Below are 23,136 nucleotides of genomic sequence, written 5' to 3'. Positions count from 1 at the left end.
TGCGGAATGTTATGCGAAACAGGTATACTGCTCGTTATAGAGACCACCTTAGAGTTCCGTAGTGCGGCATAGCTTTTTGCTTCCCTGGTTGTATTGTTTGTGTGGCAATTGTACTGCCGGACAAGCCTTCCGAAGAATGGAGTCCTGAAAATAAGAGAAAATTAAGAAATCGGAAGCCCCTAGTGCGGTTTAAGCCGCGTTTCGGGCATGCCGTGATGGTGCCCCTCCCCCTGTGCCCATGGTATTTCCAGAGCGTAGTTATGTACGCGCAGCACTAGTTTTGCAAGTTCGCGAGGGCTGGGGTTGAGGCCGCATTGCTATGCTTGCTCTGAACGTGTCGGGCGGTCTTGGTGTAGGTTACTCCGGGCGCGCTTGACGGTGTCCAGGCGTTTAATGGCCGGACTAGAGAATTGCCTTGAGAGGCTGCTTTGTGCTTCCGCTGCGATAGCCGCCGTATGCTCCTCCGTTCGGAGAGAGCATTCAATGTTTCCATTGACCGTGATGACACCTCGAGGGCCTGGCATCTTGAGCTTGAGGTATGCGTAGTGCGGCACCGCATTGAAATTGGCAAATACGGTTCGCCCGAGCAGTGCGTGATAGCCACTGCGGTTCAGGCTGCTGCCGCCGTCCATAAGGACTCTAGTGAGGTGAAATCCGTCAATAATTGGGTCTAGAACCAATGCGGCGAATCCTCCATGACGGATGCTAGTGGGGTGGTCCCTTCGATCAAAAGTGATCGGGCAGGAAGACCATGGGTTGAACTTTGGGGCGACTGGCTCCATCACGTATACGTCCCTTAGCACACGCTTCCGCTCCCTCTTGGGGACGTGGGTTGCGTATATCATGTTCACCGTCCGCACTTGTGGGGGAAAACCTTTCTCTCCACTGTTGTTCGGTGGCCGGGGCTCCTCCTCGTCATCACTATGCAGCCCCTTGTCTCTGCTTTCGGCATTTAACTTGCCTGCCTGCTTGAACACCCAACAATCCCTGTTGGTGTGATTGGCTGGTTTTTCGGGGGTGCCATGTATCTGGCATGAGCGGTTGAGTATTCGGTCCAAACTGGACGGGCCCGGAGTATTTCTTTTGAATTCCTTTTTCCGCTGACCGGGTTTAGAGCCTCTGAATCCGGCATTAACTGTCGTATCCTCAGCGTTGTCACCATTAATGCGGCGCTTTTGCTTGTTGCGATGTGACCTGCCACCGCTGTCCTTGGTATCCGAATTACCAGGGCTCTTGGTCATGTTATTGCTGCGAGCTAGCCACCTGTCTTCTCCCGCGCAAAAGCGGGTCATAAGTGTCGTGAGGGCTGCCATAGATTTCGGCTTTTCCTGTCCTAGGTGCCATGCAAGCCACTCGTCGTGGATGTTATGCTTGAAGGCTGCTAGGGCCTCTGCGTCCGGACAGTCGACAATTTGATTTTTCTTGGTTAGGAACCGTGTCCAGAATTGTCTGGCCGATTCCTCTGGCTGCTGAATTATGTGGCTTAGGTCAACGGCGTCTGGTGGTCGCACATAAGTGCCCTGGAAATTGTCGAGGAATGCGGCTTCCAGGTCCTCCCAACAACCAATTGATTCTGCTAGCAAGCTGTTAAGCCAATGCCGAGCTGGTCCTTTAAGCTTGAGAGAGAGCTATTTGATGGCGTGTAGGTCATCACCGCGGGCCATGTGGATATGAAGGAGATAGTCCTCGATCCATACCACAGGATCTGTTGTGCCATCGTATGATTCGATGTTCACGGGTTTGTAACCCTCGGGGATTTGATGATCCATTACTTCATTTGTGAAGCATAGTGGGTGTGCGGCGCCTCTGTATTGGGCTACATCACGACGCAGCTCAAACGAGCTTTGTCTACTGTGTTCGGCCCGGCCGGATTTACTGTATCCGGCGTGACGAGTACCGTCTCGTGCCGTGGGGCGCCCACGTGATCCGTAGATCGATCTTGTTTGCCTTGCCTCGTCCTCCAATATATCTCGTAGGTCTGGCGCATTTTCCCATGCCTTGGTATTTTTTGAGCGGCGCCGGGGTGCGGCTTGAGTAGAGGGCCGAGAGGCCTCTCTGTCGCGGCCACGGGGTGGCCGGTCGGCCACATCATGTGCTGGTGATGTAGGTTTAGGTTCATCCTCCTCTAATTGGGGTAGCAACCTGCGCTTTAGGTAGCTCTTGGAGGGGCGTTCGAGTTCATACTCTTCGGCCGCAAGGACTTTAGTCCATCTGTCGGCTAGCAAATCTTGATCAGCTCTAAGCTGTTGTTGTTTTTTCTTGAGGTTGCTTGCCGTGGCCATAAGCCTGCGTTTGAAACGCTCTTGTTCGACGGGATCCTCCGGCACGACAAATTCGTCGTCGTCGAGGCATGCCTCATCTTCGGAGGGAGGCATATAATTATCGTCCTCGACATCTCTGTCTGCCGCTCTCTCATGAGGGCTGGCTTCTCTATCCTCATGTGCTAAATCTTGCTAGAGGTGGTTGTCTTCGGCACTGTCCGGGGTGTTATTATCTCCCGTGCCGGAATCACCGTTTTTGTTTTGGCGGGATTTAGAGCGGCGCTGCTGACGCCGGCGCTTAGGCTGCTTCTTCGAGGGGTCATCCTCCGCTGTTCCATCGCCATTGCCTTCTTTTGGGGTGTCCACCATGTATATATCATACGACGAGGTGGCTTTCCAGTGCCCTATAGGCGCTGGTTCTTGATCGTCTCCTGCATCGGCGTCCATACCGTCGATGTCTTCGGAGTCGAAGTCGAGCATGTCGGTTAAATCATCGGCAGTGGCTACGAAGTGGGTGGTGGGTGGGCTTTGAATTTCCTCATCATCCGCATCCCAACCTTGCTGACCATAGTCCGGCCAGGGCTCTCCTGACAAAGAGAGAGACTTTAGTGAATTCAGAATATCGCCGAAGGGCGAGTGCTAAAAGATGTCCGCGGCGGTGAACTCCATGATCGGCGCCCAATCGGGTTCGATCGGTCGGGGCGCGGAGGGCTCGGAGTCTGGAGTGGAGTCCGGCTCCTTGGAGTCACGGGCTTCGCAGAGAATAGGGCTTGTTCGGCTCGATCGCCGTAGAGATTGCAGCCCCCGAGGCGGTGTCTAACCACCCATACTCGATTGGTGTGATCGGCTCCGAGCTAGGGGTCAGAGCAGACACAGGTGCGGCCTCCAGGGCACTGTTCGGCGGCAGAGCTAAATCATGCCCATCGTGACAGTGCGGCGCGCTCGGCTGTGGCTCGAATCCGTCGAAGATCAAGTCTCCGCGGATGTCAGCCGTGTAGTTCAAACTTCCAAATCTGACCTGATGGCCAGGGGTGTAGCTTTCGGTCTGCTCCAGATGACCAAGCGAATTGGCCCGCAGTGCAAAGCCGCCGAATACGAAGATCTATCCGGGGAGAAAAGTCTCACCCTGGATCGCATCGCTGTTGATGATCGGAGAAGCCATCGGGCCTAAAAGTGACGACACAGAGGAACTCTCAATGAAAGCACCAATGTCAGTGTCAAAACTGGCGGATCTCGGGTAGGGGGTCCCGAACTGTGCGTCTAGGTCGGATGGTAACAGGAGGCAGGGGACACGATGTTTTACCCAGGTTCGGGCCCTCTTGATGGAGGTAAAACCCTATGTCCTGCTTGACTGATATTGATGATATGGGTAGTACAAGAGTAGATCTACCACGAGATTAGAGAGGCTAAACCCTAGAAGCTAGCCTATGGTATGATTGTTGTTCGTCCTACGGACTAAAACCCTCCGGTTTATATAGACACCGGAGAGGGCTAGGGTTACATAGAGTCGGTTACAATGGTAGGAGATCTACATATCCGTATCGCCAAGCTTGCCTTCCACGCCAAGGAAAGTCCCTTCCGGACACGGGACGAAGTCTTCGATCTTGTATCTTCATAGTCCAGGAGTCCGGCCGAAGGTATAGTCCGGCCATCCGGACACCCCCTAATCCAGGACTCCCTCAGTTGCGTTGACCTATTGTTTTTGTGTAGGTACGAGGGACTCGCGCGTAGCCTCCTACTAGATTGATACCTTGGTTCTCAAAAACTGAGGGAAATACTTACATTACTTTGCTGCATCATCCTCTCCTCTTCGGGGAAATCCAACGCAATGCTCAAGAGGTAGCAAATAACAGCCCATAATGCAATAAATATCGATATAAAAGAATGATGCAAAATGGACGTATCAGGCCATATTGGAGAAGAGGGGAAAGGCCACGTGAGGAGGTGCGCGCCCCCTTGCCCAAACCGAATTGGACCAGGGGAGGGGGCAGCCCCCCTCTTTCCTTCTCCCTCTCTCTCCCTTCCCCTTTTCCCTCTCCGGTGGAAGGAAGGAGGGGGGCCAAATCCTACTTGGACTAGGAATCCAAGTAGGACTCCCCCCCATGGCGTGCCCCTTTGGCCGGCCACCTCCTCCTCCCCCTTTATATACGGAGGCAGGGGCACCCCAAAGGCACAACAGGCAATCTCTTAGCCATGTGCGGTGCCCCCCTCCATAGTTTAACACCTCGGTCATATCATCGTAGTGCTTAGGTGAAGCCCTGCTCCGGTAACTTTATCATCACTGTTGCCACGCCGTCGTGCTGACGGAACTCTCCCTCATCCTCAACTGGATCAAGAGCTCGAGGGACGTCATTGTGTTGAACGTGTGCTGAACACGGAGGTGCCGTACGTTTGGTACCTGGATCGGTTGGATCGTGAAGACGTTCGACTACATCAACCGCGTTACTAAACGCTTCCGCTTTCGGTCTACGAGGGTATGTGGACACACTCTCCCCTCTCGTTGCAATGCATCTCCTAGTTAGATCTTGCGTGATCATAGGAAATTTTTGAATTACTACGTTCCCCAACAGTTGCCGGATCATAACACGTGGTAGGTGACTATAACTTGCAAGATAGGATCAAGAACACAAATATATTCATGAAAACATAATAGGTTCAGATCTGAAATCATGGCTGTCGGTGTCAGAACCGGCGGATCTCGGGTAGGGGGTCTCGAACTATGCGTCTAAGGCGGATGGTAACAGGAGACAGGGGACACGATGTTTACCTAGATTCGGGCCCTCTCGATGGAGGTAATACCCTACGTCCTGCTTGATTGTTCTTGATGATATGAGTATTACAAGAGTTGATCTACCACGAGATTAAAGAGGCTAAACCCTAGAAGCTAGCCTATGGTATCATTGTATGTTGTCCTACAGACTAAAGCCCTCCAGTTTATATAAACACCGGAGGAGGCTAGGGTTACACAAGATTGGTTACGAAGGAGGAGATATACATATCCGTATTGCCTAGCTTGCCTTCCACGCCAAGTAGAGTCCCATCCGGACACGAGATGAAGTCTTCAAACTTGTATCTTCATAGTCCAATAGTCCGGCCAAAGGATATAGTCCGGCTGTCCGGAGACCCCCTAATCCAGGACTCCCTCAGTAGCCCCTGAACCAGGCTTCAATGACGATGAGTCCGACGCGTAGTGTTGTCTTCGGCATTGCAAGGCGGGTTCCTCCTCCGAATACACCATTGAAGATTTTGAATACAAGGATAGTGTCCGACCCTGCAAAATAAGTTCCACATACCACCGTAGAGAGAATAATATTTCCACAAATCTAATCTGTTGACACGTTTTGACAGCATGACATCATGCCATGGCCCGGTTTTTATTCGAATCGCTTTTCTTAACCAGCTCCGCACATATCGCGAGGCGGTTTTCTTGATACGTCTTGTCAAAGCAGAGATCGTGTTCCCCTTAGCACGTGATTCTGATCAATACAGATGTGGGTAACCCAACCGCGCCATCAATCACGACGCCTGGGGAATAAGCGGTTTTGCTAGGCAAGTGGGGAGGCACATTGCCTCTTCCGCCCTTATAAAAGGGACAAAGATTTACTTTTTTCACCCACGCCTTCTTCCTCCTCGCTTACCCATTCCCGCACACTCGAGCTCTAGTGCCCAAGCTCGTGTTCGTCTTCTCGAACCACTCCAAGCATGTCTGGAGTAGGAGGCAAGTGGATGGTCTCCTCCGTCACGAAGGAGAACATCAAAGAGTTACGGGAAGCCGGATACCTGGCTGCGGATATCATGCACCGGCTGCCGAATGCGGGGCAGATCGTCCCAACGCCCGAACCCCATGAGAGGGTAGTTTTTCTTACCCATTTCGTCCGCGGACTGGGATTCCCTCTCCACCCGTTTGTCTGGGGGTCATGTTCTACTACGGGCTGGATTTTCATGATCTGGCCCCCAATTTCATCCTCAACATCTCGGCATTTATCCGCATCAAGCCCCACTTCGGCCTATGGCTAAAAACCCTCAATGTCAAACTGAAGGTGGTTGCAGGCCAGCAAGCAGACTGTGGAGGCGCCATGGTGGGCAAGATGCCTAACGTCACCTGACTCGAGGGCACCTATGTGGATACCATAAAGGGGTGGCAATCGGGGTGGTTCTACATCACCAAGCCGCGCGACTCCAACTGGGTGGCGGCCCCCAAATTTCGATCTGGAATCCCCACGCGGCTCACCTCCTGGAAAAAGAAGGGCCTATCCTGGGGTTCTACGGTAGAGCTGACCGGACTCCAGACCTGCATCCAGAACATGACGAGCAGAAAAATCAAGCTTGTCAATGTGGTCCAGGTTATGCTCTTCCGCCGGATCCTTCCGTGCCAAAGACGGGCATTCAATTTGTGGGAGTTCGACTCGGCCAAGCACCAGACGATGCGAGAGCTCTATGACACGACGCACGAGGACATCTGGAGGGTGCTGTTCAAGAGCGTCAAGATGCCTCCCTCCCTCACTGAGGACCGCGGACTCAGCGCAAAGCGTCGTGCCAATCCGGTAGGTTTTTATATCTCCCTGGGTATTTATTTGCCCCGGTTTAGTTGTGTGCAGGATCTGAACTTCCATGTCATTAACAGGACTGGATAGAGACGGCGGAGCAGCTTGATAGCCCAGCCCCGCTGCCCGAAGATCCTGCAGTCGCTCTTCTGACGAAGATGCTGACTCCGGCACCCTGCGAGGTGCCGGAAAAGAAGACCAAGAAGAAGGCCGCGGGGACCCGAAACAGTCTCTGGCGCAAGGTTGTATTGGAGTCATCGGACAATGACTCCGACGCGCACTCCTCCCATGGAAACGAGTAGGAGGAGAAAAGTTCTCCCCTAGCCGGGGAGACAAGAAAAGGAGGGCCGACCCATCCGGGGAGGCTGAAGGGTCCAAGAAGGGAAGGACCCTTCCTCCGGACTATGCCACGACGGCCGCCGACAGCGGCGACGAGTGGCTACCCAGGGACAAGCCCCTGGCGAAGTCGTAAGTGTCCGGACACCATAGTACTTCATGGTATGTTTTATTGTACTGCCTTTACTCATGCCGAACAGTCCGTCCCGAGCTCATCTCGACATACCCTCGTCGAGCGGCTCTTTGGGCTCGTCAGATATGAACAGCGGTTCTCCTCCGACCGCTTCCACCCCTCGCCCTGCGGACAAGCCGAGGTGTTGTCTCAAAAGGCACCGAGCCAAGGGGAGGTGATCCTGGGGGCGCCTCATGATGACCTCCCAGACCCTGGGTAGGGAGCGAGGCTCCTACGGGCTTCGAGTTCGGGCCCCAGCCAGACACTGCGCCGGAACCTTCGATGGTTCCGGACTCCGGCAGGCGGTCCCCCATTAAGGGGGGCCAACCATCCGTGCCGGTGTCCTCTGTCCAACCAGAGGCACCGGACAACTTGCTGGAAACGCTTCACAGCGCTTCCATCAATGAAGAGCACCGCACTATTATGAGTGCGGTGGTATAGAAGGTTCAGTCCACCAAAAATGGACTGACCGAAGCTTGCGCCAGCCTCCTAACAGGCTTCGAGGTAAGCAATCAAAATATAAGAAAATATTACCGCATAGATAGTAGGCCATGATGCTCTGTTCGGCGTTCGCGAAGAAAAGCCGAATAGAGGATCAAATGATAACTCGGGAGTCTAACTAGAGTATGTCTATGTGTATGTGCATGCTTCACTGCTGGCCGCTGCCGCACGTACTGGGGAGGTCTCTGCGCTGAAGCAGGCCCTGAAGCGGCCCGAGGACGAGCTCAGCCTTACCAAGAGGCAGCTCGAAGAGAGCAAAGGTAAGATATACCCCTGTCTATATAGTTAAAAAGAAGTTCAGATGTAAAGTAATAGGATCATCATGAATTTGTCAGGGGCCACGACCGAGGTGGAGACCCTGAGGAAGGCATTGTCCGAGGCCGAAGACAAAGCGGCCAAAGAACACATTGAACAGGAGAAACAAGAAGCCCGAGTGGGCAAGGTGCAGCAAGAGCTCAAGGCTCTCGCCAAAAAGCACGAGTCCTTGGAGCTTGACTCCAAGACGCGAGAGTCCGAACTTGCGCAGGCGCTTGAAAGCGTCCGGAGCGCCAAGGCCGAAGCCCACAAGGCCCTCCAGGAGAATGACGCGACAAAGAAGATAGCAGTGGGTAAGGCATTCAATATGCAAAGCAAGCATGTGAAGGAGATTTTCATTTTTCTTACCCGAGTTCGGAGCTCTCCAGGAGCATTTGTGGATCTTCCCCGCAGTGTGCTGGATGCCAGGAGTTTTACTGGGCTGAGGGGGGAAGCTCAACGGAGAAGTTGTTCTGGTCTCAATATATTGGGACTGAACACCCCGTGCCCTTGAGCGACCAGCTGAAGCAGTTGGTCGAGCTTCACAAGGCGGCCAAACAGGCCATGAGGGGCCTTATAGTTCGGATGTGGCCTGGCGAGCCCTTATCCGGCAGCTACTTCGGTCTGGTGAGGCGGCTTGTGGAAGCCTTCCCACGGCGTGAAGTCATCAAGCGGTCCGTCTGCATTGAGGGTGCACGCAGGGCTTTTGCCCGGGCGAAGGTGCACTGGGCGAAGCTGGACGCCGTGAAGCTGGTGAAGGAGGGGCCGCCGGAGGGCAAGGAGCATCGCTGCCCCGAGAATTACTATGAAAGTGTCCTGAAGGGTTCCCGCTTAGTGGCAGATGAGTGTGCCAAGGATGTAATTTTTGAATGAACATGCCCATGTGATCCTGTAATATGAAACGAGTTCTTTTGTGCCATGCAAAACTTTCTTAATTTAAAATATTACCTTCTGTGTGGCCGTTTATAAAATCTGAGAGTTGGTCAGTCGTCGGCTTCTACCCCCATGTAACTAGTACTGGGGTGTTCGGGATAAATCTGAACACTCTTTACCCCAATTTTGGGTCCTTCAAGGGAGGTGTTCAGCGCAACGAACCAGGCAATCGGACTATAATGCTTTATCACTCTCACTTAGCCATAGAAGTCTATGATTTTAAATTTTTGGCGAAGCCCCTGGTATTCGGAGGGCCGAATTTGGGGCGCTATACACACCTAAGCCGGACAAGGCCGACTCCTCGCCCGAAGCGGAAAAAGTCTTTAAGGACTTGAGACCTCTCGAACAGCGACCAGTCTCTCGCCTTATCATGACAGTCAGTTTTTGGCTTTCTCTACTGAGGTGCTCATCCGGAAGAATCGGGACAGAATCGCAGTAGTTCTCCCACCGCTACCTTAGCCGATATAGCGGAACGTAAGGTACCAAAGCGAGGGAGCCGGGCAACCCAACATTTGACCAAAGACATGATTCGGAGTTGATGCATATAATGCTAGAAGTTTGGGGTGCCGCACTGTCGAAAGTGTTCGGACTTCTCGCGCCGTATTATGAGGTAAACGAGAGCCCCTGGCGTACTGACCGTACCCGAACGTGCGGGTGCGGATTGTCGTAAATGGACATATAAGAGAAAGAGAAAGACTTAAATAATGCAATGACAAATTAATAATATGCATTGTTGTTTGAATAATACGTCGAAGCGTACTAGTACAAGTAGTGCAATAAGCATAAAGTAGGACAATTCGAAATGTCCTATCCCAGGGCAAGCTACGCATAAATAGTGAAAAGCGGGTATATCAAGTATTACTAGAGACCACCTGGCGGTTCCCGTGTTCATCTTAGCTTCTTGCCGCCTTGGTTGTTACTTCCGGAATGTGTCCGACAATCGTACTACCGGAAAGGGCTTCCAAAGAGTTAGGCCCTGAAAGAGAAAAGGAATGTCAGAGGTATACAACCCCTAGTGTGGTTAAGCCACAATGCGGGGCGTGTCCTGATTGTGCCCCCGCCTATGTCCATGGTATTTTCAATGCGTAGTTATGTACGCGCGGCACATATTTTGTCGCTTCACTGGGACTGGGAAGGGGGCCGGATTGTTAGGCGAGCTCTGATCGTGCCAGGCGATCCTGTTGCAGCTTGTTCCGGACTCACTTGAAGGTGTCCAGGGGTTGTGACCCCGAATGAGTGGTCTTCCTGAACAAGCTACTTTGTGCCTCTGCTGCAAGGGCCGTAGTGTGCTCTTCCGTACGGAGCGAGCGTTCTGTGTTTCCATTTACTGTTATGACCCCGCGAGGTCCTGGCATCTTCAGCTTGAGGTACACGTAATGCGGCACTGCATTGAATTTTACAAATGTTGTCCATCCGAGCAGTGCATGATAGCCACTGCGAAACAGGACGATGTCGAAGATTAATTCTTTGCTTCGGAAGTTATCCGGTGATCCAAAGACCACTTCCAGTGTGATTGAGCCTATGCAATGGGCCTCTACACATGGGATGACACCTTTAAAGGTGGTTTTGCTGGGTTTGATCCTCGAGGGATCGATACCCATTTTCGCACTGTATCCTGATAAAGCAGGTTCAGGCTGCTGCCGCCGTCCATAAGGACTCGAGTGAGGTGAAATCCATCAATGATGGGGTCTAGGACCAGTGCAGCGGATCCGCCATGACGGATGCTAGTGGGGTGATCCCTGCAATCGAAGGTGATCGGGCAAGCAGACCATGGGTTGAACTTTGAGGCGACAGGCTCCATCGCATAGACGTCCCTTAGTGCACGCTTCCGCTCCCTCTTGGGAATATGGGTTGCGTATATCATGTTCACCATCTTCACTTGTGGGGGTAACCCCTTCTGTCCTCCTGTGTTCGGCCGACGGGGCTCCTCCTCATCATAGCTATGCAGCCCCTTATCCTTGTTTTCGGCATTTAACTTGTCGGCCTGCTTGAACACCCGGCATTCTCTGTTGGTGTGATTGGCTGGCTTGTCGGGGGTGCCGTGGATTTGACACGAGCGATCCAGTATGCGATCTAGACTGGACGGAGCCAGAGTATTTCTTTTGAATGGCTTTTTCCGCTGACCGGATCTAGAGCCTCTGAATCCGGCATTGACTGTTGTATCTTTGGTGTTTTCGCTGTTATTGTGGCGCTTTGGTCTATTACGATGCTGCCTACCATTAACATCTTTGGTATCCCAGGTATCCGGATTCTTTGATGTGTTGTTGCTGTGAGCCAGCCAGCTGTCCTCGCCCGCGCAAAAGCGGGTCATGAGTGTCGTGAGGGCTGCCATAGACTTCGGCTTCTCCTGGCCGAGGTGGCGGGCGAGCCACTCATCACGGATGTTATGCTTGAATGCCGCTAGGGCCTCTGCATCCGGACAGTCTACAATTTGATTTTTCTTAGTTAGGAACTGTGTCCAGAATTGTCTGGTCGATTCCCCTCGCTGTTGGGTTATGTGGCTCAAGTCATCAGCATCCGGTGGCCGCACATAAGTGCCCTAGAAGTTGTCAAGAAATGTGTCTTCCAGATTCTCCCAACTGCCGACGGAATCTGCTGGCAAGCTATTCATCCAATGCCGAGCTGGTCCTTTGAGTTTTAGTGGGAGGTACTTGATGGCATGTAGATCATCGCCGCGAGCCATGTGGATGTGAAGGAGGAAATCCTCAATCCATACAGCGGGATCTGTTGTTCCATCGTATGATTCGATATTTACGGGTTTGAAACCCTCCAGGAATTCATGATTCATAACTTCATCAGTGAAGCATAGGGGGTGTGCGGCGCCTCTGTGCCGGGCTATATCCCGACGTAGTTCGTATGAGTCTTGTCTGCTGTATTCGGCCCGGCCAGATTTACTCTTGGTGTATCCGGCGCGATGATCATCGTCCCATGTGGGCGCGTGTGCCCGTGTCCCGTATATTAACCTTGCGATTTTTGCCTTATTGTCCAAGATGTCTCGCAGGTCCTTTGTGTTGCCCCGGGCCTTAGTATTTTTGACTGAGTGGCGATGGGGTGCGGTCTGAACTGTAGGCTGAAACGCCTCTCTGGTTTGGCCGCATAGTGGCCGGTCAGCCGCATCATACACTGGTGAATGAGGTTTCAATGCTTCCTCCTCGAGGTGAGGTAGCAACCTGCGTTTTGGGTAGCTCTTGGACGGGCGCTCGAGGTCATGCTCCTCGGACGCAAGGACTTCGGTCCACCTGTCTGCTAGCAAGTCTTGATTAGCTTGAAGTTGTTGCTGTTTTTTCTTCAGGCTATTTGCCGTGGCCATAAGCCGGTGCTTGAAGCGCTCTTGCTCGACGGGGTCCTCAGGCACGATAAACTCGTCGTCGCCAAGGCTCGCCTCGTCTTCGGAGAGAGGCATGTAATTGTCCTCCTCCATTTCTCCATCTGCTGCCCACTCTGGAGGGCTAGCTTGTCCGCCCTCTAGCTCTACACTGTGCTGGAGGGTATTGTTGTTGTCTTCGGCGCTATCTGTAGTGTTATTATCTCATGTGCCGGTATCACTGCTCTTGCTGTGGCGGGACTTAGAGCGGCGCCGCTGACGTCGGCGCTTGGTTTGCTTCTTGGAGGGGTCATCCTCCGCTGTCTCGTCGCCATTGCCTTCCTTGGGGGTATCCACCATGTATATATCATATGATGAGGTGGCGGTCCAGCGCCCTGAGGGCGGTGGTTCCTGTTTGTCTCCGGCTTCGTCGTCCATACCGTCGAAGTCTTTGGAGTCGAAGTCAAGCATGTCGGTTAAGTCGTCAACAGTGGCTACTAAGTGGGTGGTGGGTGGGCAGCGAATTTCTTCGTCGTCCGCATCCCATTCTAGCCGGACATAGTTCGGCCAAGGTTCTCCTGACAGGGAGAGAGACCTTAATGAATTTAGCACATCTCCGAAAGGTGAGTGCTGAAAGATATCCGCGGAGGTGAAATCCATGATCGGCGCCCAGTCGGATTCGACGGGCATGGATGTGAGCGGCTCGGAGTCCATGGCCGGAGATGAATCCAGTGGTTCGGCGACACGGTTCTCGTAAGGGGTGAAGTCAGTATTTGGCTCTATTGCGACTAAGAATGCGGCCTCCATGGCGGGGTCTATCCCTCCGCTCTCGGATGGCGTGATTTCTCTGGGCTAACGGCCGGAGTAGTTGCGGATGCGATCCCCCGAATATTGTCCGACGGCAGAGTTATGTCATGCTTGTTGCGACTGTGCGGCACGTCCGACATGGGCTCAAATCTGTCGAAGATCAAGTCTCCGCGGATGTCGGCCATGTAGTTCAAGTTTCGAAATCTGACCTGATGGCCAGGGGCGTAGCTTTCGGTCTGCTCCAGATGGCCAAACGAATTGGCCCGTAGTGCGAAGCCGCCGAATACGAAGATCTGTCCGGGGAGGAAAGCCTCACCCTGGACCGTATCGCTAGTGATGATTGAAGGAGCCATCAAGCCTTACGGTGACGACACAGTGGAACTCTCAATGAAAGCACCAATGTCGGTGTCAAAACCGGCGGATCTCGGGTAGGAGGTCCCGAACTGTGCGTCTAAGGCAGATGGTAACAGGAGGCAGGGGACACGATGTTTACCCAGGTTCGGGCCCTCTCGATGGAGGTAATACCCTACGTCCTGCTTGATTGTTCTTGATGATATGAGTATTACAAGAGTTGATCTACCACGAGATTAAAGAGGCTAAACCCTAGAAGCTAGCCTATGGTATCATTGTATGTTGTCCTACGGACTAAAACCCTCCGGTTTATATAGACACCAGAGGAGGCTAGGGTTACACAAGGTCGGTTACAAAGGAGGAGATATACATATCCGTATTGCCTAGCTTGCCTTCCATGCCAAGTAGAATCCCATCCGGACACGAGACGAAGTCTTCAAACTTGCATCTTCATAGTCCAACAGTTCGGCCAAAGGATATAGTCCAGCTATCCGGAGACCCCCTAATCCAAGACTCCCTCAATGGCACTCGGGCCCTAGTGACAAGCATTAAGCATAGTCATAGCGACATCAATCTTAGAACATAGTGGATACTAGGGATCAAACCCTAACAAAACTAACTCGATTACATGGTAAATCCCATCCAACCCATCACAGTCCAGCAAGCCTACGATGGGATTACTCACGCACAACGGTGAGCATCATGAAATTGGTGATGAAGGATGGTTGATGATGACGATGGCGATGATTTCCCCTCTTTGGAGCCCCGAACGGACTCCAGATATGCCCTCCTGAGGAAGAACAGGGCTTGGCGGTGGCTCCGTAACATAAAACGCGATGAATCCTTCTTTCTAATTTTTTCTCCCCGAACGTGACTATATGGAGTTGGAGTTGAGGTCGGTGGAGGTCCAGGGGCCCACAAGGACGAAGGGCGCGCCCCCCACCCTTGTGGCCAGGGTGTGGGCCCCCTTCACTTGATTCTTTCGCCAATAATTTTTATTAATTCCAAAAATCATCTCCGTGAATTTTCAGTTCATTCTGAGAACTTTTATTTCTGCACAAAAATATCACCATGGCAATCCTGCTGAAAACAACGTCAGTCCGGGTTAGTTCCATTCAAATCATGCAAGTTAGAGTTCAAAGCAAGGGCAAAAGAGTTTGGAAAAGTAGATACGATGGAGACGTATCAATACCTTCTGCCTATCACTCATTAGTGTCCATGGGGATGTGTTATCTATGCATAGATCCTCCTTCAATGTGTTTAGAAACCACTTCCATGTATGTGTCAGTATATTCCACTTCGACTATGGCAATTGCAATGGGAAATATATAATCATTAGTATGAACTCCAACAATTGTCAACATCACTCCACCATACGTGTTCTTAGTGAGACACCCATCAATGCATATAATGACCCCAAGCTAGTAAAAAAACCTCTTGCATGCATCTAAGGACATATAGAAGTTCTCAAACAGTCCATCCTTTGCATTCACAAACATGATACTTTCAGGATTTGACCTTCTGATTTTAGCTGCAAAGTCCCATATTAAATTGTTTTGTTCTAGTTCATCTCCATAATTTGCTTTAGTGCAATCCTTCTTGCTCTTGCTATCTTGCTTCTAGTAGGAAGCATATTGTAATCAAACTGAACAAGCCTGACAAAGTTCTTTAATGACATCTTCTCATCTGCTCTAAATGTCTCCAAATACTTGCCAGCTAGATATCTTGCTGTGAATTGCTTCAGTGCCCATTCTCTTTCACATGTATATTGTCCCACATATGTCTTCACAACCCATGCTTTGGTCCTACTGTCAGGTGCAGCAAACAGGAACCAGGGACAATCTCCAACACATCATGCCCTTATCCTCCACCTATCATTTTTTTTGTAATGTGTATTTGCACTCCTTGTTTGATAATGTACTCTTGAATGCTACTCTAAGTTCAATCACAATCAAAACACCATGCCTATGTGAAAATTCACATCTTTCATGTTCTCTAGCATCCACCTTTTGAGTTTCACTTTCTTCTTCATTTTTTTCTTCCTTGAGCATCAACTACTTGCACTTACTTTGCTGAATCACTATCTTCAAGCTTTGAATCTTGCAGTGCTTGCAACTCATCCGAGTCATAGTTATTGTCCTTCTGCCATTTAGATCTCTTCTTTTTCTGCTCAAATTTCTCATCTAACCATTTTTCATAGAGATCATCATCATCTTTACCTACTTCATTGCCAGAGTCAACCCAGTCTGAATCCCATTCACTGTCGTCACCGTCACAGTCATTTTCATTGGAGGTTTCTTCTTCTACCACAAGTTTTCTTCTGCTTTTTCTCAGCTCATATCCAACACTTTGGGCCATTGGTGGAACACTGTTACTCCCTTCATTGTTGTTGCCTGCATGACATTGGTTAAGTCTACCTTTCTGAGTTTTCACCTTAAACCTAGGATAGCTCCTAATTCCAGTGTGAAAGCCATGGGACTTTGGGCTTAGTAAAAAAGGGAGATCATGTGTACTACTAACATGGATACCTTCAATTACATTGTCAAATGTCATATCTTTGTGGTCCACAAACAACTTAAAATACTGAAACTTTGAAACAACCGCTGCCATGTGCAATGTGTCAGTGTCATAGTCCATAATCAAGAGTCCATCATCTAGATTCTTTCCAAGGAGCAACCAGTGCAAAACGATCTTTGATTGGTCACTATATCCTAATTGTTGCATAAAATCAGTGACCAGAGATGAGACCATGTATCTAATTCACAACCATCAAACGGAGCAACTTTGCCATTAACATATGTCTCCGACTTGCCAAATCCGCAAAAAAAATCCAGCATAGTTTATTTCTACGGTGAAAAGCTCCTCTTGTAGTCCTAGATTACAAGGATTCGGTCAACATCTACCATGGATTTGGCCTAAATCGGAAAAAAGAGGAATGAAAGAGTAGCATCAAGTGTTAGGGTTACGGGCATTGACCATGCCGTGGAGGAGGATCTCCGGGTCGCCGCAGCATGAGCGCCATCCTAGCGGGGCCGCCGCCGCACAACCGCCTGCGATGACCGCCTCTTCTTATCGAAGCAGCGCCTTTGCCATCAACCGCCCCTGTTTCGCCAGAGAGGGGTGTGGAGGAGGAAAGGACTGCGTCTGAGAAGGAATTAGGGTTCGAGGGTTCTTTTGCAAATATGTAACACGTCGTAATCCAGCCTTTGCCCTTCAATCCACGTGGTGGCGGTCAAAGCACCATGCAAGCTGGACAGCGGTGGTCGGACGGAATTAAGACATCGGATGAACAACTTAAAAAGATTTAGTAGCAGGCATGCATTTTGAAAGAATTAGGACCGCATCGACACTCTGAAAAATAGAAACATGCATGCATTTTACTCATCATTAAATGGAGAATAATACCCACAAAAGGAGTTGGAAGATAACAGATCTTTTGTGTGTAGAATATATAGTCGGATCGTTTACATCCCACAGGCAAATAAGCAAGAAATCGAAATGATAGAATGATACAATGCTCTTAAGTTAGTAGGAGTACTAGTGTAACCAGAGTAATTCTTGAGCTTTGTAATACGCGGGTAAGTTTAGTTTATTCAGGTGCTGCTGCCAGCGGCGCCGTTGGTGACAGGGTAGCCGATGCCGTGCCGCCTGGTGGGGAACGCGACGAAGAGCAAGCTGCAGAGCACGCCGACGCCGAGCGGCACGATGTCCAGCACCTGCTCCGTCTCTCTCGCCGGCGACGGGCCGTAGAAGCACCGCACAACGTTCTTGTCTCTGGCCGCCACCACCCCGAACACGGCCACCGACAGCGCCGCGTGCACGGCGTCGATTGGTGCCAGCCTGTACCTGGACGTGTCCGGCGGCGTGGGCGCGCCGGGCGGGTAGTCGAGCAGCCAGAGGCCCCTGAGGGTGGCGACGCCGTAGTAGACGCGGCCGTCGGGGCCCTTGAGGGAGTCGGTGAAGGAGGCGAGGAGGCAGGAGAGCGCGAGGACGGCGAGGAGGATCCGCGTGAGCAGCGCCGTGGTGGCGTCGCAGGCGCCGTGGTCGGTGAAGGTCGGCGCGAGCAGCTGGAAAGCCAGCACCGTGCCCGTGGGGAGCAGGTTGGCCAGGCTCGCCGTCGACGTCAGCGCCTGGTACAGCGTCGATCGCGGCGGCGGCGGCGGCACCGGATCAACAGCTTCATGCTTTTCTTGCTGCTGATCCTGGAGCAGCGGCGATGCTGCCGCGGCAGTCCTCTGCCTGACGGAAACAGCAGAGGCAGAAGGAGCAGCTGCCATGATCGATTGTTGTGCGTGATTGGATTGGATCTGGATGGATATTTGTAATCAAATAAACTAGCTAGCCAGCTAGAGATGCATGTGCGAGACGAAGGAACGTGCGCAGAGGATTCTTGATGGAGGAGGGCTAGGCGTTTTGTGCGTGCTTGCGGGGTGGTGGTGGTTTTCTATTGCTGGATGGCTGGTTCTTGCGTGCCTTCGCGTTTGCTTAGGCTGCCAGTGTCGAGTAGGGAGGGTTGGGTACCTCGGTTTGTGGAAGGCGTCAAGGAAGAGGCAACATGTCAACATGGATGGCGTCGCGTTGCAAACGTAACGTAACTGCTTCATCCATCGAGGGAAGAAGGGAGGGGGAAGGCCTCGCTGTGCTGACACGGAACTGGCGGAATTTGCATGCTAGGAGTGCTTCAGTTTCTCCACGGTGGAGCAAACTAAATGCACCAGGCGAAATGATCAATCACTGGATCTACCGTTCATGAGACCATCGCCTCTACGCCTTGCCACATTGTTTGCCTCCGGGAATCCAAAATGGTATCAGTTGATGATTACACTCGGCCCTCTTCTGATGGTGATTAGATGAAATTACTTCTTTATGGATGAGCAAATCGCTGCATAGATTTTGGTGTCCCGGCGCGTGAACCATCATGGATCAGCTTTGCGTAGTCGTTTGTCCTAAAAATACTGCACGTACAACCTGGGCACTCACGCTTCAAAATTAGTGCACACTTGAGGATTTTGGTGAGCAGATCATTTTCAGTGCTTATGAGTATATCTGCTCAAGCTCTATGTCATCCTCCGACTGAGTGCTTTGGAAGTTGGAACCCATAATTTTCTCTTATCGCCTCTGTTATGGCCGCAATGTGATGTGCCAACGACTCGTGAATTGAGAATTTGAAATCCAGCTGCGCTGCCACCTGCTAGCATGTGTTGTGCAACAAGCCTAGCTGGGCCTGAACTTTCCCCAAACTCTTCCTAATCGCCACATATGTTTTCTGCGCCACCTCACCATTGCCGTGAAGATGAACAACGTCTGGGGTGATGGTTTATGAGGTGTAGACGATCGATCCAAGGAATGAGTGTCCGGTACTACGGGATCTCAGCACAAAATTTTAGTGAAATCAAATTCTCTGCAGGATGCTGATCATGAAGTTCTCTAGTGTTTAAACCCGTTCCTGTAGTGATATTTGGGTGGCAGTGCCCCTGGAGCTGTCAGTGTGATATTTTGGTCCTGTAGTTTGGTCAGTTGACCCTGGCTTTTGCATGATCTACGTGACCTGGGTGCTGTAAAAACGTACTCTATCAATTATAACACTCACTTAGCCGCGTGCGAGAGATGGATTGGTGGAACTAGCGATGGGGATGCGAGAATAATTAGGGATCGTAGGAAGAAGCAATGTGCATCTACAAAATTTTGTTCCAAATATGACCATATGTGACTTGTGCAAAAATAAAATGACCTAAATGAATATGCACACATCATTTTTTTTCTTTTTTATGTGTGTGCATGCCACACATTGTCATATTTTTTTATAAAAATTTATAGATGAACATGTAAGAGACCTTGTAATTATGACTATATGACGGATTTGGCAGCTACGCGATGACAGAACGCATGGAAAGGGTGAGTGCTCGGTGCAGGCAACAGTTGATTATCTGGACAACTATTATAGAACGTTGAATCTTGTCAAGAAGTATAGCATGGAGGAGATTATAAAGGGGAAGATGGTGTCTGATGTGTGCAGCCAGACTTGTAAGAACAATACCTATCATACTCCCGTCAAGCATTGGCCTCCGCCACCGACAGGATGGGTGGCGCTTTCTGTGGACGGATCCTTCTCGGTTCACGGCGGGCGCGCGTCCGCTGGGATGGCACTTCAGAGTGAGAATGGTAAGTTGATCTTCACTACCTACAGATACATCTTCAACTATAATGACGCCTTAGAAGCAAAGATCCATGCGTCGATGCAAGGTATGGCCTTGGCTATTCAGCACTCGAACAAGCCTGTCATTGTCCAATCAGATTCTATAAATGCCCTGACCACTCTTGAAGGAAACACTTTGGTCAGATCGGCCTACGGTCACTTAGATGCTGAGGTTAAAGCTCTTATGGTTGATCGAGAGTTTGTTTCATTTAAGATCACTAGAGATCAAAATAGGGTAGCACATCAACTCGCTTTTTATAGCCGTACCGATGCTTGTACTACGGTGTGGTTGAATTCGACTCCTCCGTGTTGTGTTATGAGGATTTGGTGGCTTGAGATTGTAACCCTATCATTATGGAATGGAATGAAACTTTTTTTTACCCTGCAAAAAAAAAAAAGATATGCCAAACCTTTTTATGTCAACGCCTTGCTGGCTGAGCTCGAAGGCGTCACACCCAACTCCGTCTTCTTCAGTTGAAAAAATCTCCCATGTTCCAACCTAGTTGTAACCGTGTGTTACAGAAGGGCGAGTGCTCCGCGGCTGATCCGCGGCGGCGTGCTTCCATCTTCTCACCCACCACCGGCGGCCTCGTCAGGTTGTTCCCGGCCGACCCCTAAAAAAAAAGGTTGTTTCCGGCCCCGCTTGGATTAGGCGTAAATTTATACGTACAACCGGATTAATTCTACAGGTGTATATTACCGGCCGTGGTGTTATTTCCTCCCAGCATCAAAACGACGGCCGGAGGCCTGTATTGTTTACAGATGTATTTGGGTGCAAACCGACAATCCAAGCGGGGCCTAAATCGTAATCCTCCCCTCTCTGGTTTTCCTTTCCGGAGACACGGCGCGATTTGAACAAGGAATCAGTGCCGATCCTGGGAGTGGGATTTCTTCTCAATCCGAGTCGATCTCGAGGTCCGAGCAGTGGCCTGTATAAAATAGCTAGCGGGGGCGGGACGGAGAAGAGTCAACCAAGCCCAGCCTGTGATTTGATTTGATTTGAAGAAGGAATCCGCGAGCGATGGGGAGGAAATTGCCCGCTCTTGCTCCGGCCGGGGCGGCGGGAAGGAAGCGAAAAGGTGCCACCTTGACAACGCTCGCCGCGTGCAAGCGCCCTGCGCGGGCGCAAGTAATCGGCGGCTGGGCGTCCCTGCCCACCGACATAGTTGGCCTCATCACCTGCCGGCTCCTGGCCGGCGACGGCGACGGCGACGGCGACGTGGTTGATTACATCGCCTTCCGCGCCGTCTGCTCCGGCTGGCGCGCCTGCACGCCCACGGCGCGCGACCCCACTCTGCGGGATCCCCGCCTACGCCCGCGCGGCTGGGTCGATCTCTGTGACGGCGACGCCGTCCGCCCAGACGATGCCTGCGAGATCGTCTTCTTCCATACGCGCACGGCCAGGCGCCTCCACGTCCTCCTCCCGGAGCTCCGGGGACACAGGATCGTTGGCTTCACCGACGGACTCCTCATCCTCGTGCACAAGCGCACCACCGAGGTCCGCGTGCTGCATCCCTTCACGCGCGTCGTGGTCGATTTCCCGCCCCTCGCCCCCGTGTACCACGCGGCAGTCAGGCGGATGAAGCTGCTCGACATGAGCGCCGCGATATGCAGCAGCGCGTCCTCGGCGACCTCCATTGCCGTGGTGGTCTGGTTCCTCTGCACAAGTGTGGTGCTCGGCGCCGACCCGGGTTCAGACTGGGAGGTTCTCCACCGAGGTCTTTATGTTTGGAATACCCTGTCCTTCCAAGGAAAGCTCTACGCCACCACCCTGTCTTCACACGAGATCCTGCAGCTATACCCTCCTCCCACTCCCAGACAGGAACCCCTCGAGAATTCTGTGGTGGTTGCTCATGCTCCATATTTTGCTGATCGCCTGCATAGCGATTTTCTACTCGTGGAGTCTGGTGGAAGGATGCTGCTCGTCGTCCGGCACCCAGCTCCTGGTACAAAGGAGATGGACTGGTCGGGACTGGCAGTCTTCAGGCTCTATGAAGTGCATCTGAGCAGCCAGCGGTGTAAGCTTATCCCGGTGAACACCTTAGGCGACCGCGCGCTGTTTCTCAGCGGTGACCGATGCCTGTCTGTTTCGGCCATGGGACCCCATTGTGTTGCATTCGCTGGGGACTGGTTTGTCCGAGCGCTTAGCCGAGTCCTGCAAAATACATGATGGGAAGGACAGGATACGCCCATCTGTGCGCCCCTACACCATTGCTGATCATCTCATGACCTACTGCCATACTCCTGAGTGGTATGTTTTCCTTCCTCAGTTCCCTTCCTAGCACAGATCGATGCACCTCATCAGTATCCACCGCAATGAATGGATGCATGTTTAATTCTAATTTCGGTTGTCCTTCTCTTGCTCAACATATGTAGGTCTAAAGGACTCATGTTCCACGAGTACCAATACATACCTGAATCTTTCAAGGAACTGATTAAGAACATCCGGGCACAAGATGCGCAAGTGCGGATTCCACGTATTGGTTGAGCTCACATTGCCCACTCAATAATGAAGGTACAAATAATGCCAGTATAGGCAATAAAGGCACAACTTCTTACAACTGTCTCAGTTAACATTTTTCAGTCACACAACTTCTAACCTGGCAGTCTCTGTGTTGATATCAATGTTATCATTTCTTGCATATTTGACTTGCCTGGTGCAATTTGCAATTAGTAGATTCCTACCAAGCGTAAGAGCAGTAACCATATCATCAGCAGTGTGATCTCATTATAACCTGCTGCAGCTACATATGAGTAATATGGCTATGATTTAAGAGCCAACCAATTTCACTATCCACTTCTGTTCACACTGTCTCAGTATCCATTTTGTGAACATCAATTGTTTACAGCACTAGTTATTACCAGCAATGTGACTATATGAGTGACCTAATCTTATGATCATTTTTGTGAACACCAATTGTTTACAGGTTCTGGCAGCATATGGAGAAGAAGAGAGGGGGCATGAACCTGAAGATATTTTGTTTACTAGGATTGTTGAGAACTTGGTTAACGTATGTATCTGTCCAAATATATGATTATTTAGGAAAATGAAAACCCATCCTCAGTCATGTTGATTGCGGGGTGTATTTTCTCACCAAGTATGTTTGGGTGTTGAACTGCAGTGAAACTTTCTGTGTATTTTTGAACTTCATGGCCCCGTTTTTTGATACATAGCCCCGTCTTAATAATGCGAAGTTGGATTATCGTCCTTGCATCAAAGTTACTGCAGGATATGTGTCGCGTTAATTTTTCTTGTGTTCATAGACCACCTGCTTATGCATTTGGTTCTAGGTTATCTTATACTGATTCTTTGGGACCTGCCAAACTTGTTTGTGAAAATGTTAAACCTGGCCGCGGGCATGTATTTTAGTTATTTCCCAGAACACTCAAGTAACTCTTCATAATGGAAGCTCAAAATGACTTGGTTTTCTTTATTT

General features: G+C 51.0%; 2 protein-coding genes across 2 annotated transcripts; one reads left to right on the top strand and one right to left on the bottom strand.

Moving 5' to 3' along the window:
• Positions 1–16,860: 16,860 nt before the first annotated feature.
• LOC125521214 (protein DMP3-like) lies at positions 16,861–17,978 on the bottom strand. Its single transcript, XM_048686274.1, has one exon. It carries the CDS (start codon positions 17,778–17,780, stop codon positions 17,097–17,099), a length of 684 nt encoding a protein of 227 aa, XP_048542231.1. The 5' UTR covers positions 17,781–17,978; the 3' UTR covers positions 16,861–17,096.
• A 2,323-nt stretch (positions 17,979–20,301) lies between these two features.
• Positions 20,302–22,927, top strand: LOC125521133. Its single transcript, XM_048686176.1, has 3 exons — positions 20,302–21,950; positions 22,076–22,214; positions 22,627–22,927. Exon 1 carries the CDS (start codon positions 20,721–20,723, stop codon positions 21,867–21,869), a length of 1,149 nt encoding a protein of 382 aa, XP_048542133.1. The 5' UTR covers positions 20,302–20,720; the 3' UTR covers positions 21,870–21,950; positions 22,076–22,214; positions 22,627–22,927.
• The last annotated feature ends 209 nt before the right edge of the window (positions 22,928–23,136 follow it).

This window comes from Triticum urartu, chromosome 7 (assembly GCF_003073215.2).
Source record: "Triticum urartu cultivar G1812 chromosome 7, Tu2.1, whole genome shotgun sequence".
NCBI classification, from domain to species: domain Eukaryota; kingdom Viridiplantae; phylum Streptophyta; class Magnoliopsida; order Poales; family Poaceae; genus Triticum; species Triticum urartu.
This window is presented reverse-complemented; position numbering and strand designations above follow the sequence as displayed.

Excerpts from the sequence above, each read along its gene's own strand:
- LOC125521214 (XM_048686274.1), bottom strand. The coding sequence starts at position 17,780 with ATGGCAGCTGCTCCTTCTGCCTCTGCTGTTTCCGTCAGGCAGAGGACT.
- LOC125521133 (XM_048686176.1), top strand. The coding sequence starts at position 20,721 with ATGGGGAGGAAATTGCCCGCTCTTGCTCCGGCCGGGGCGGCGGGAAGG.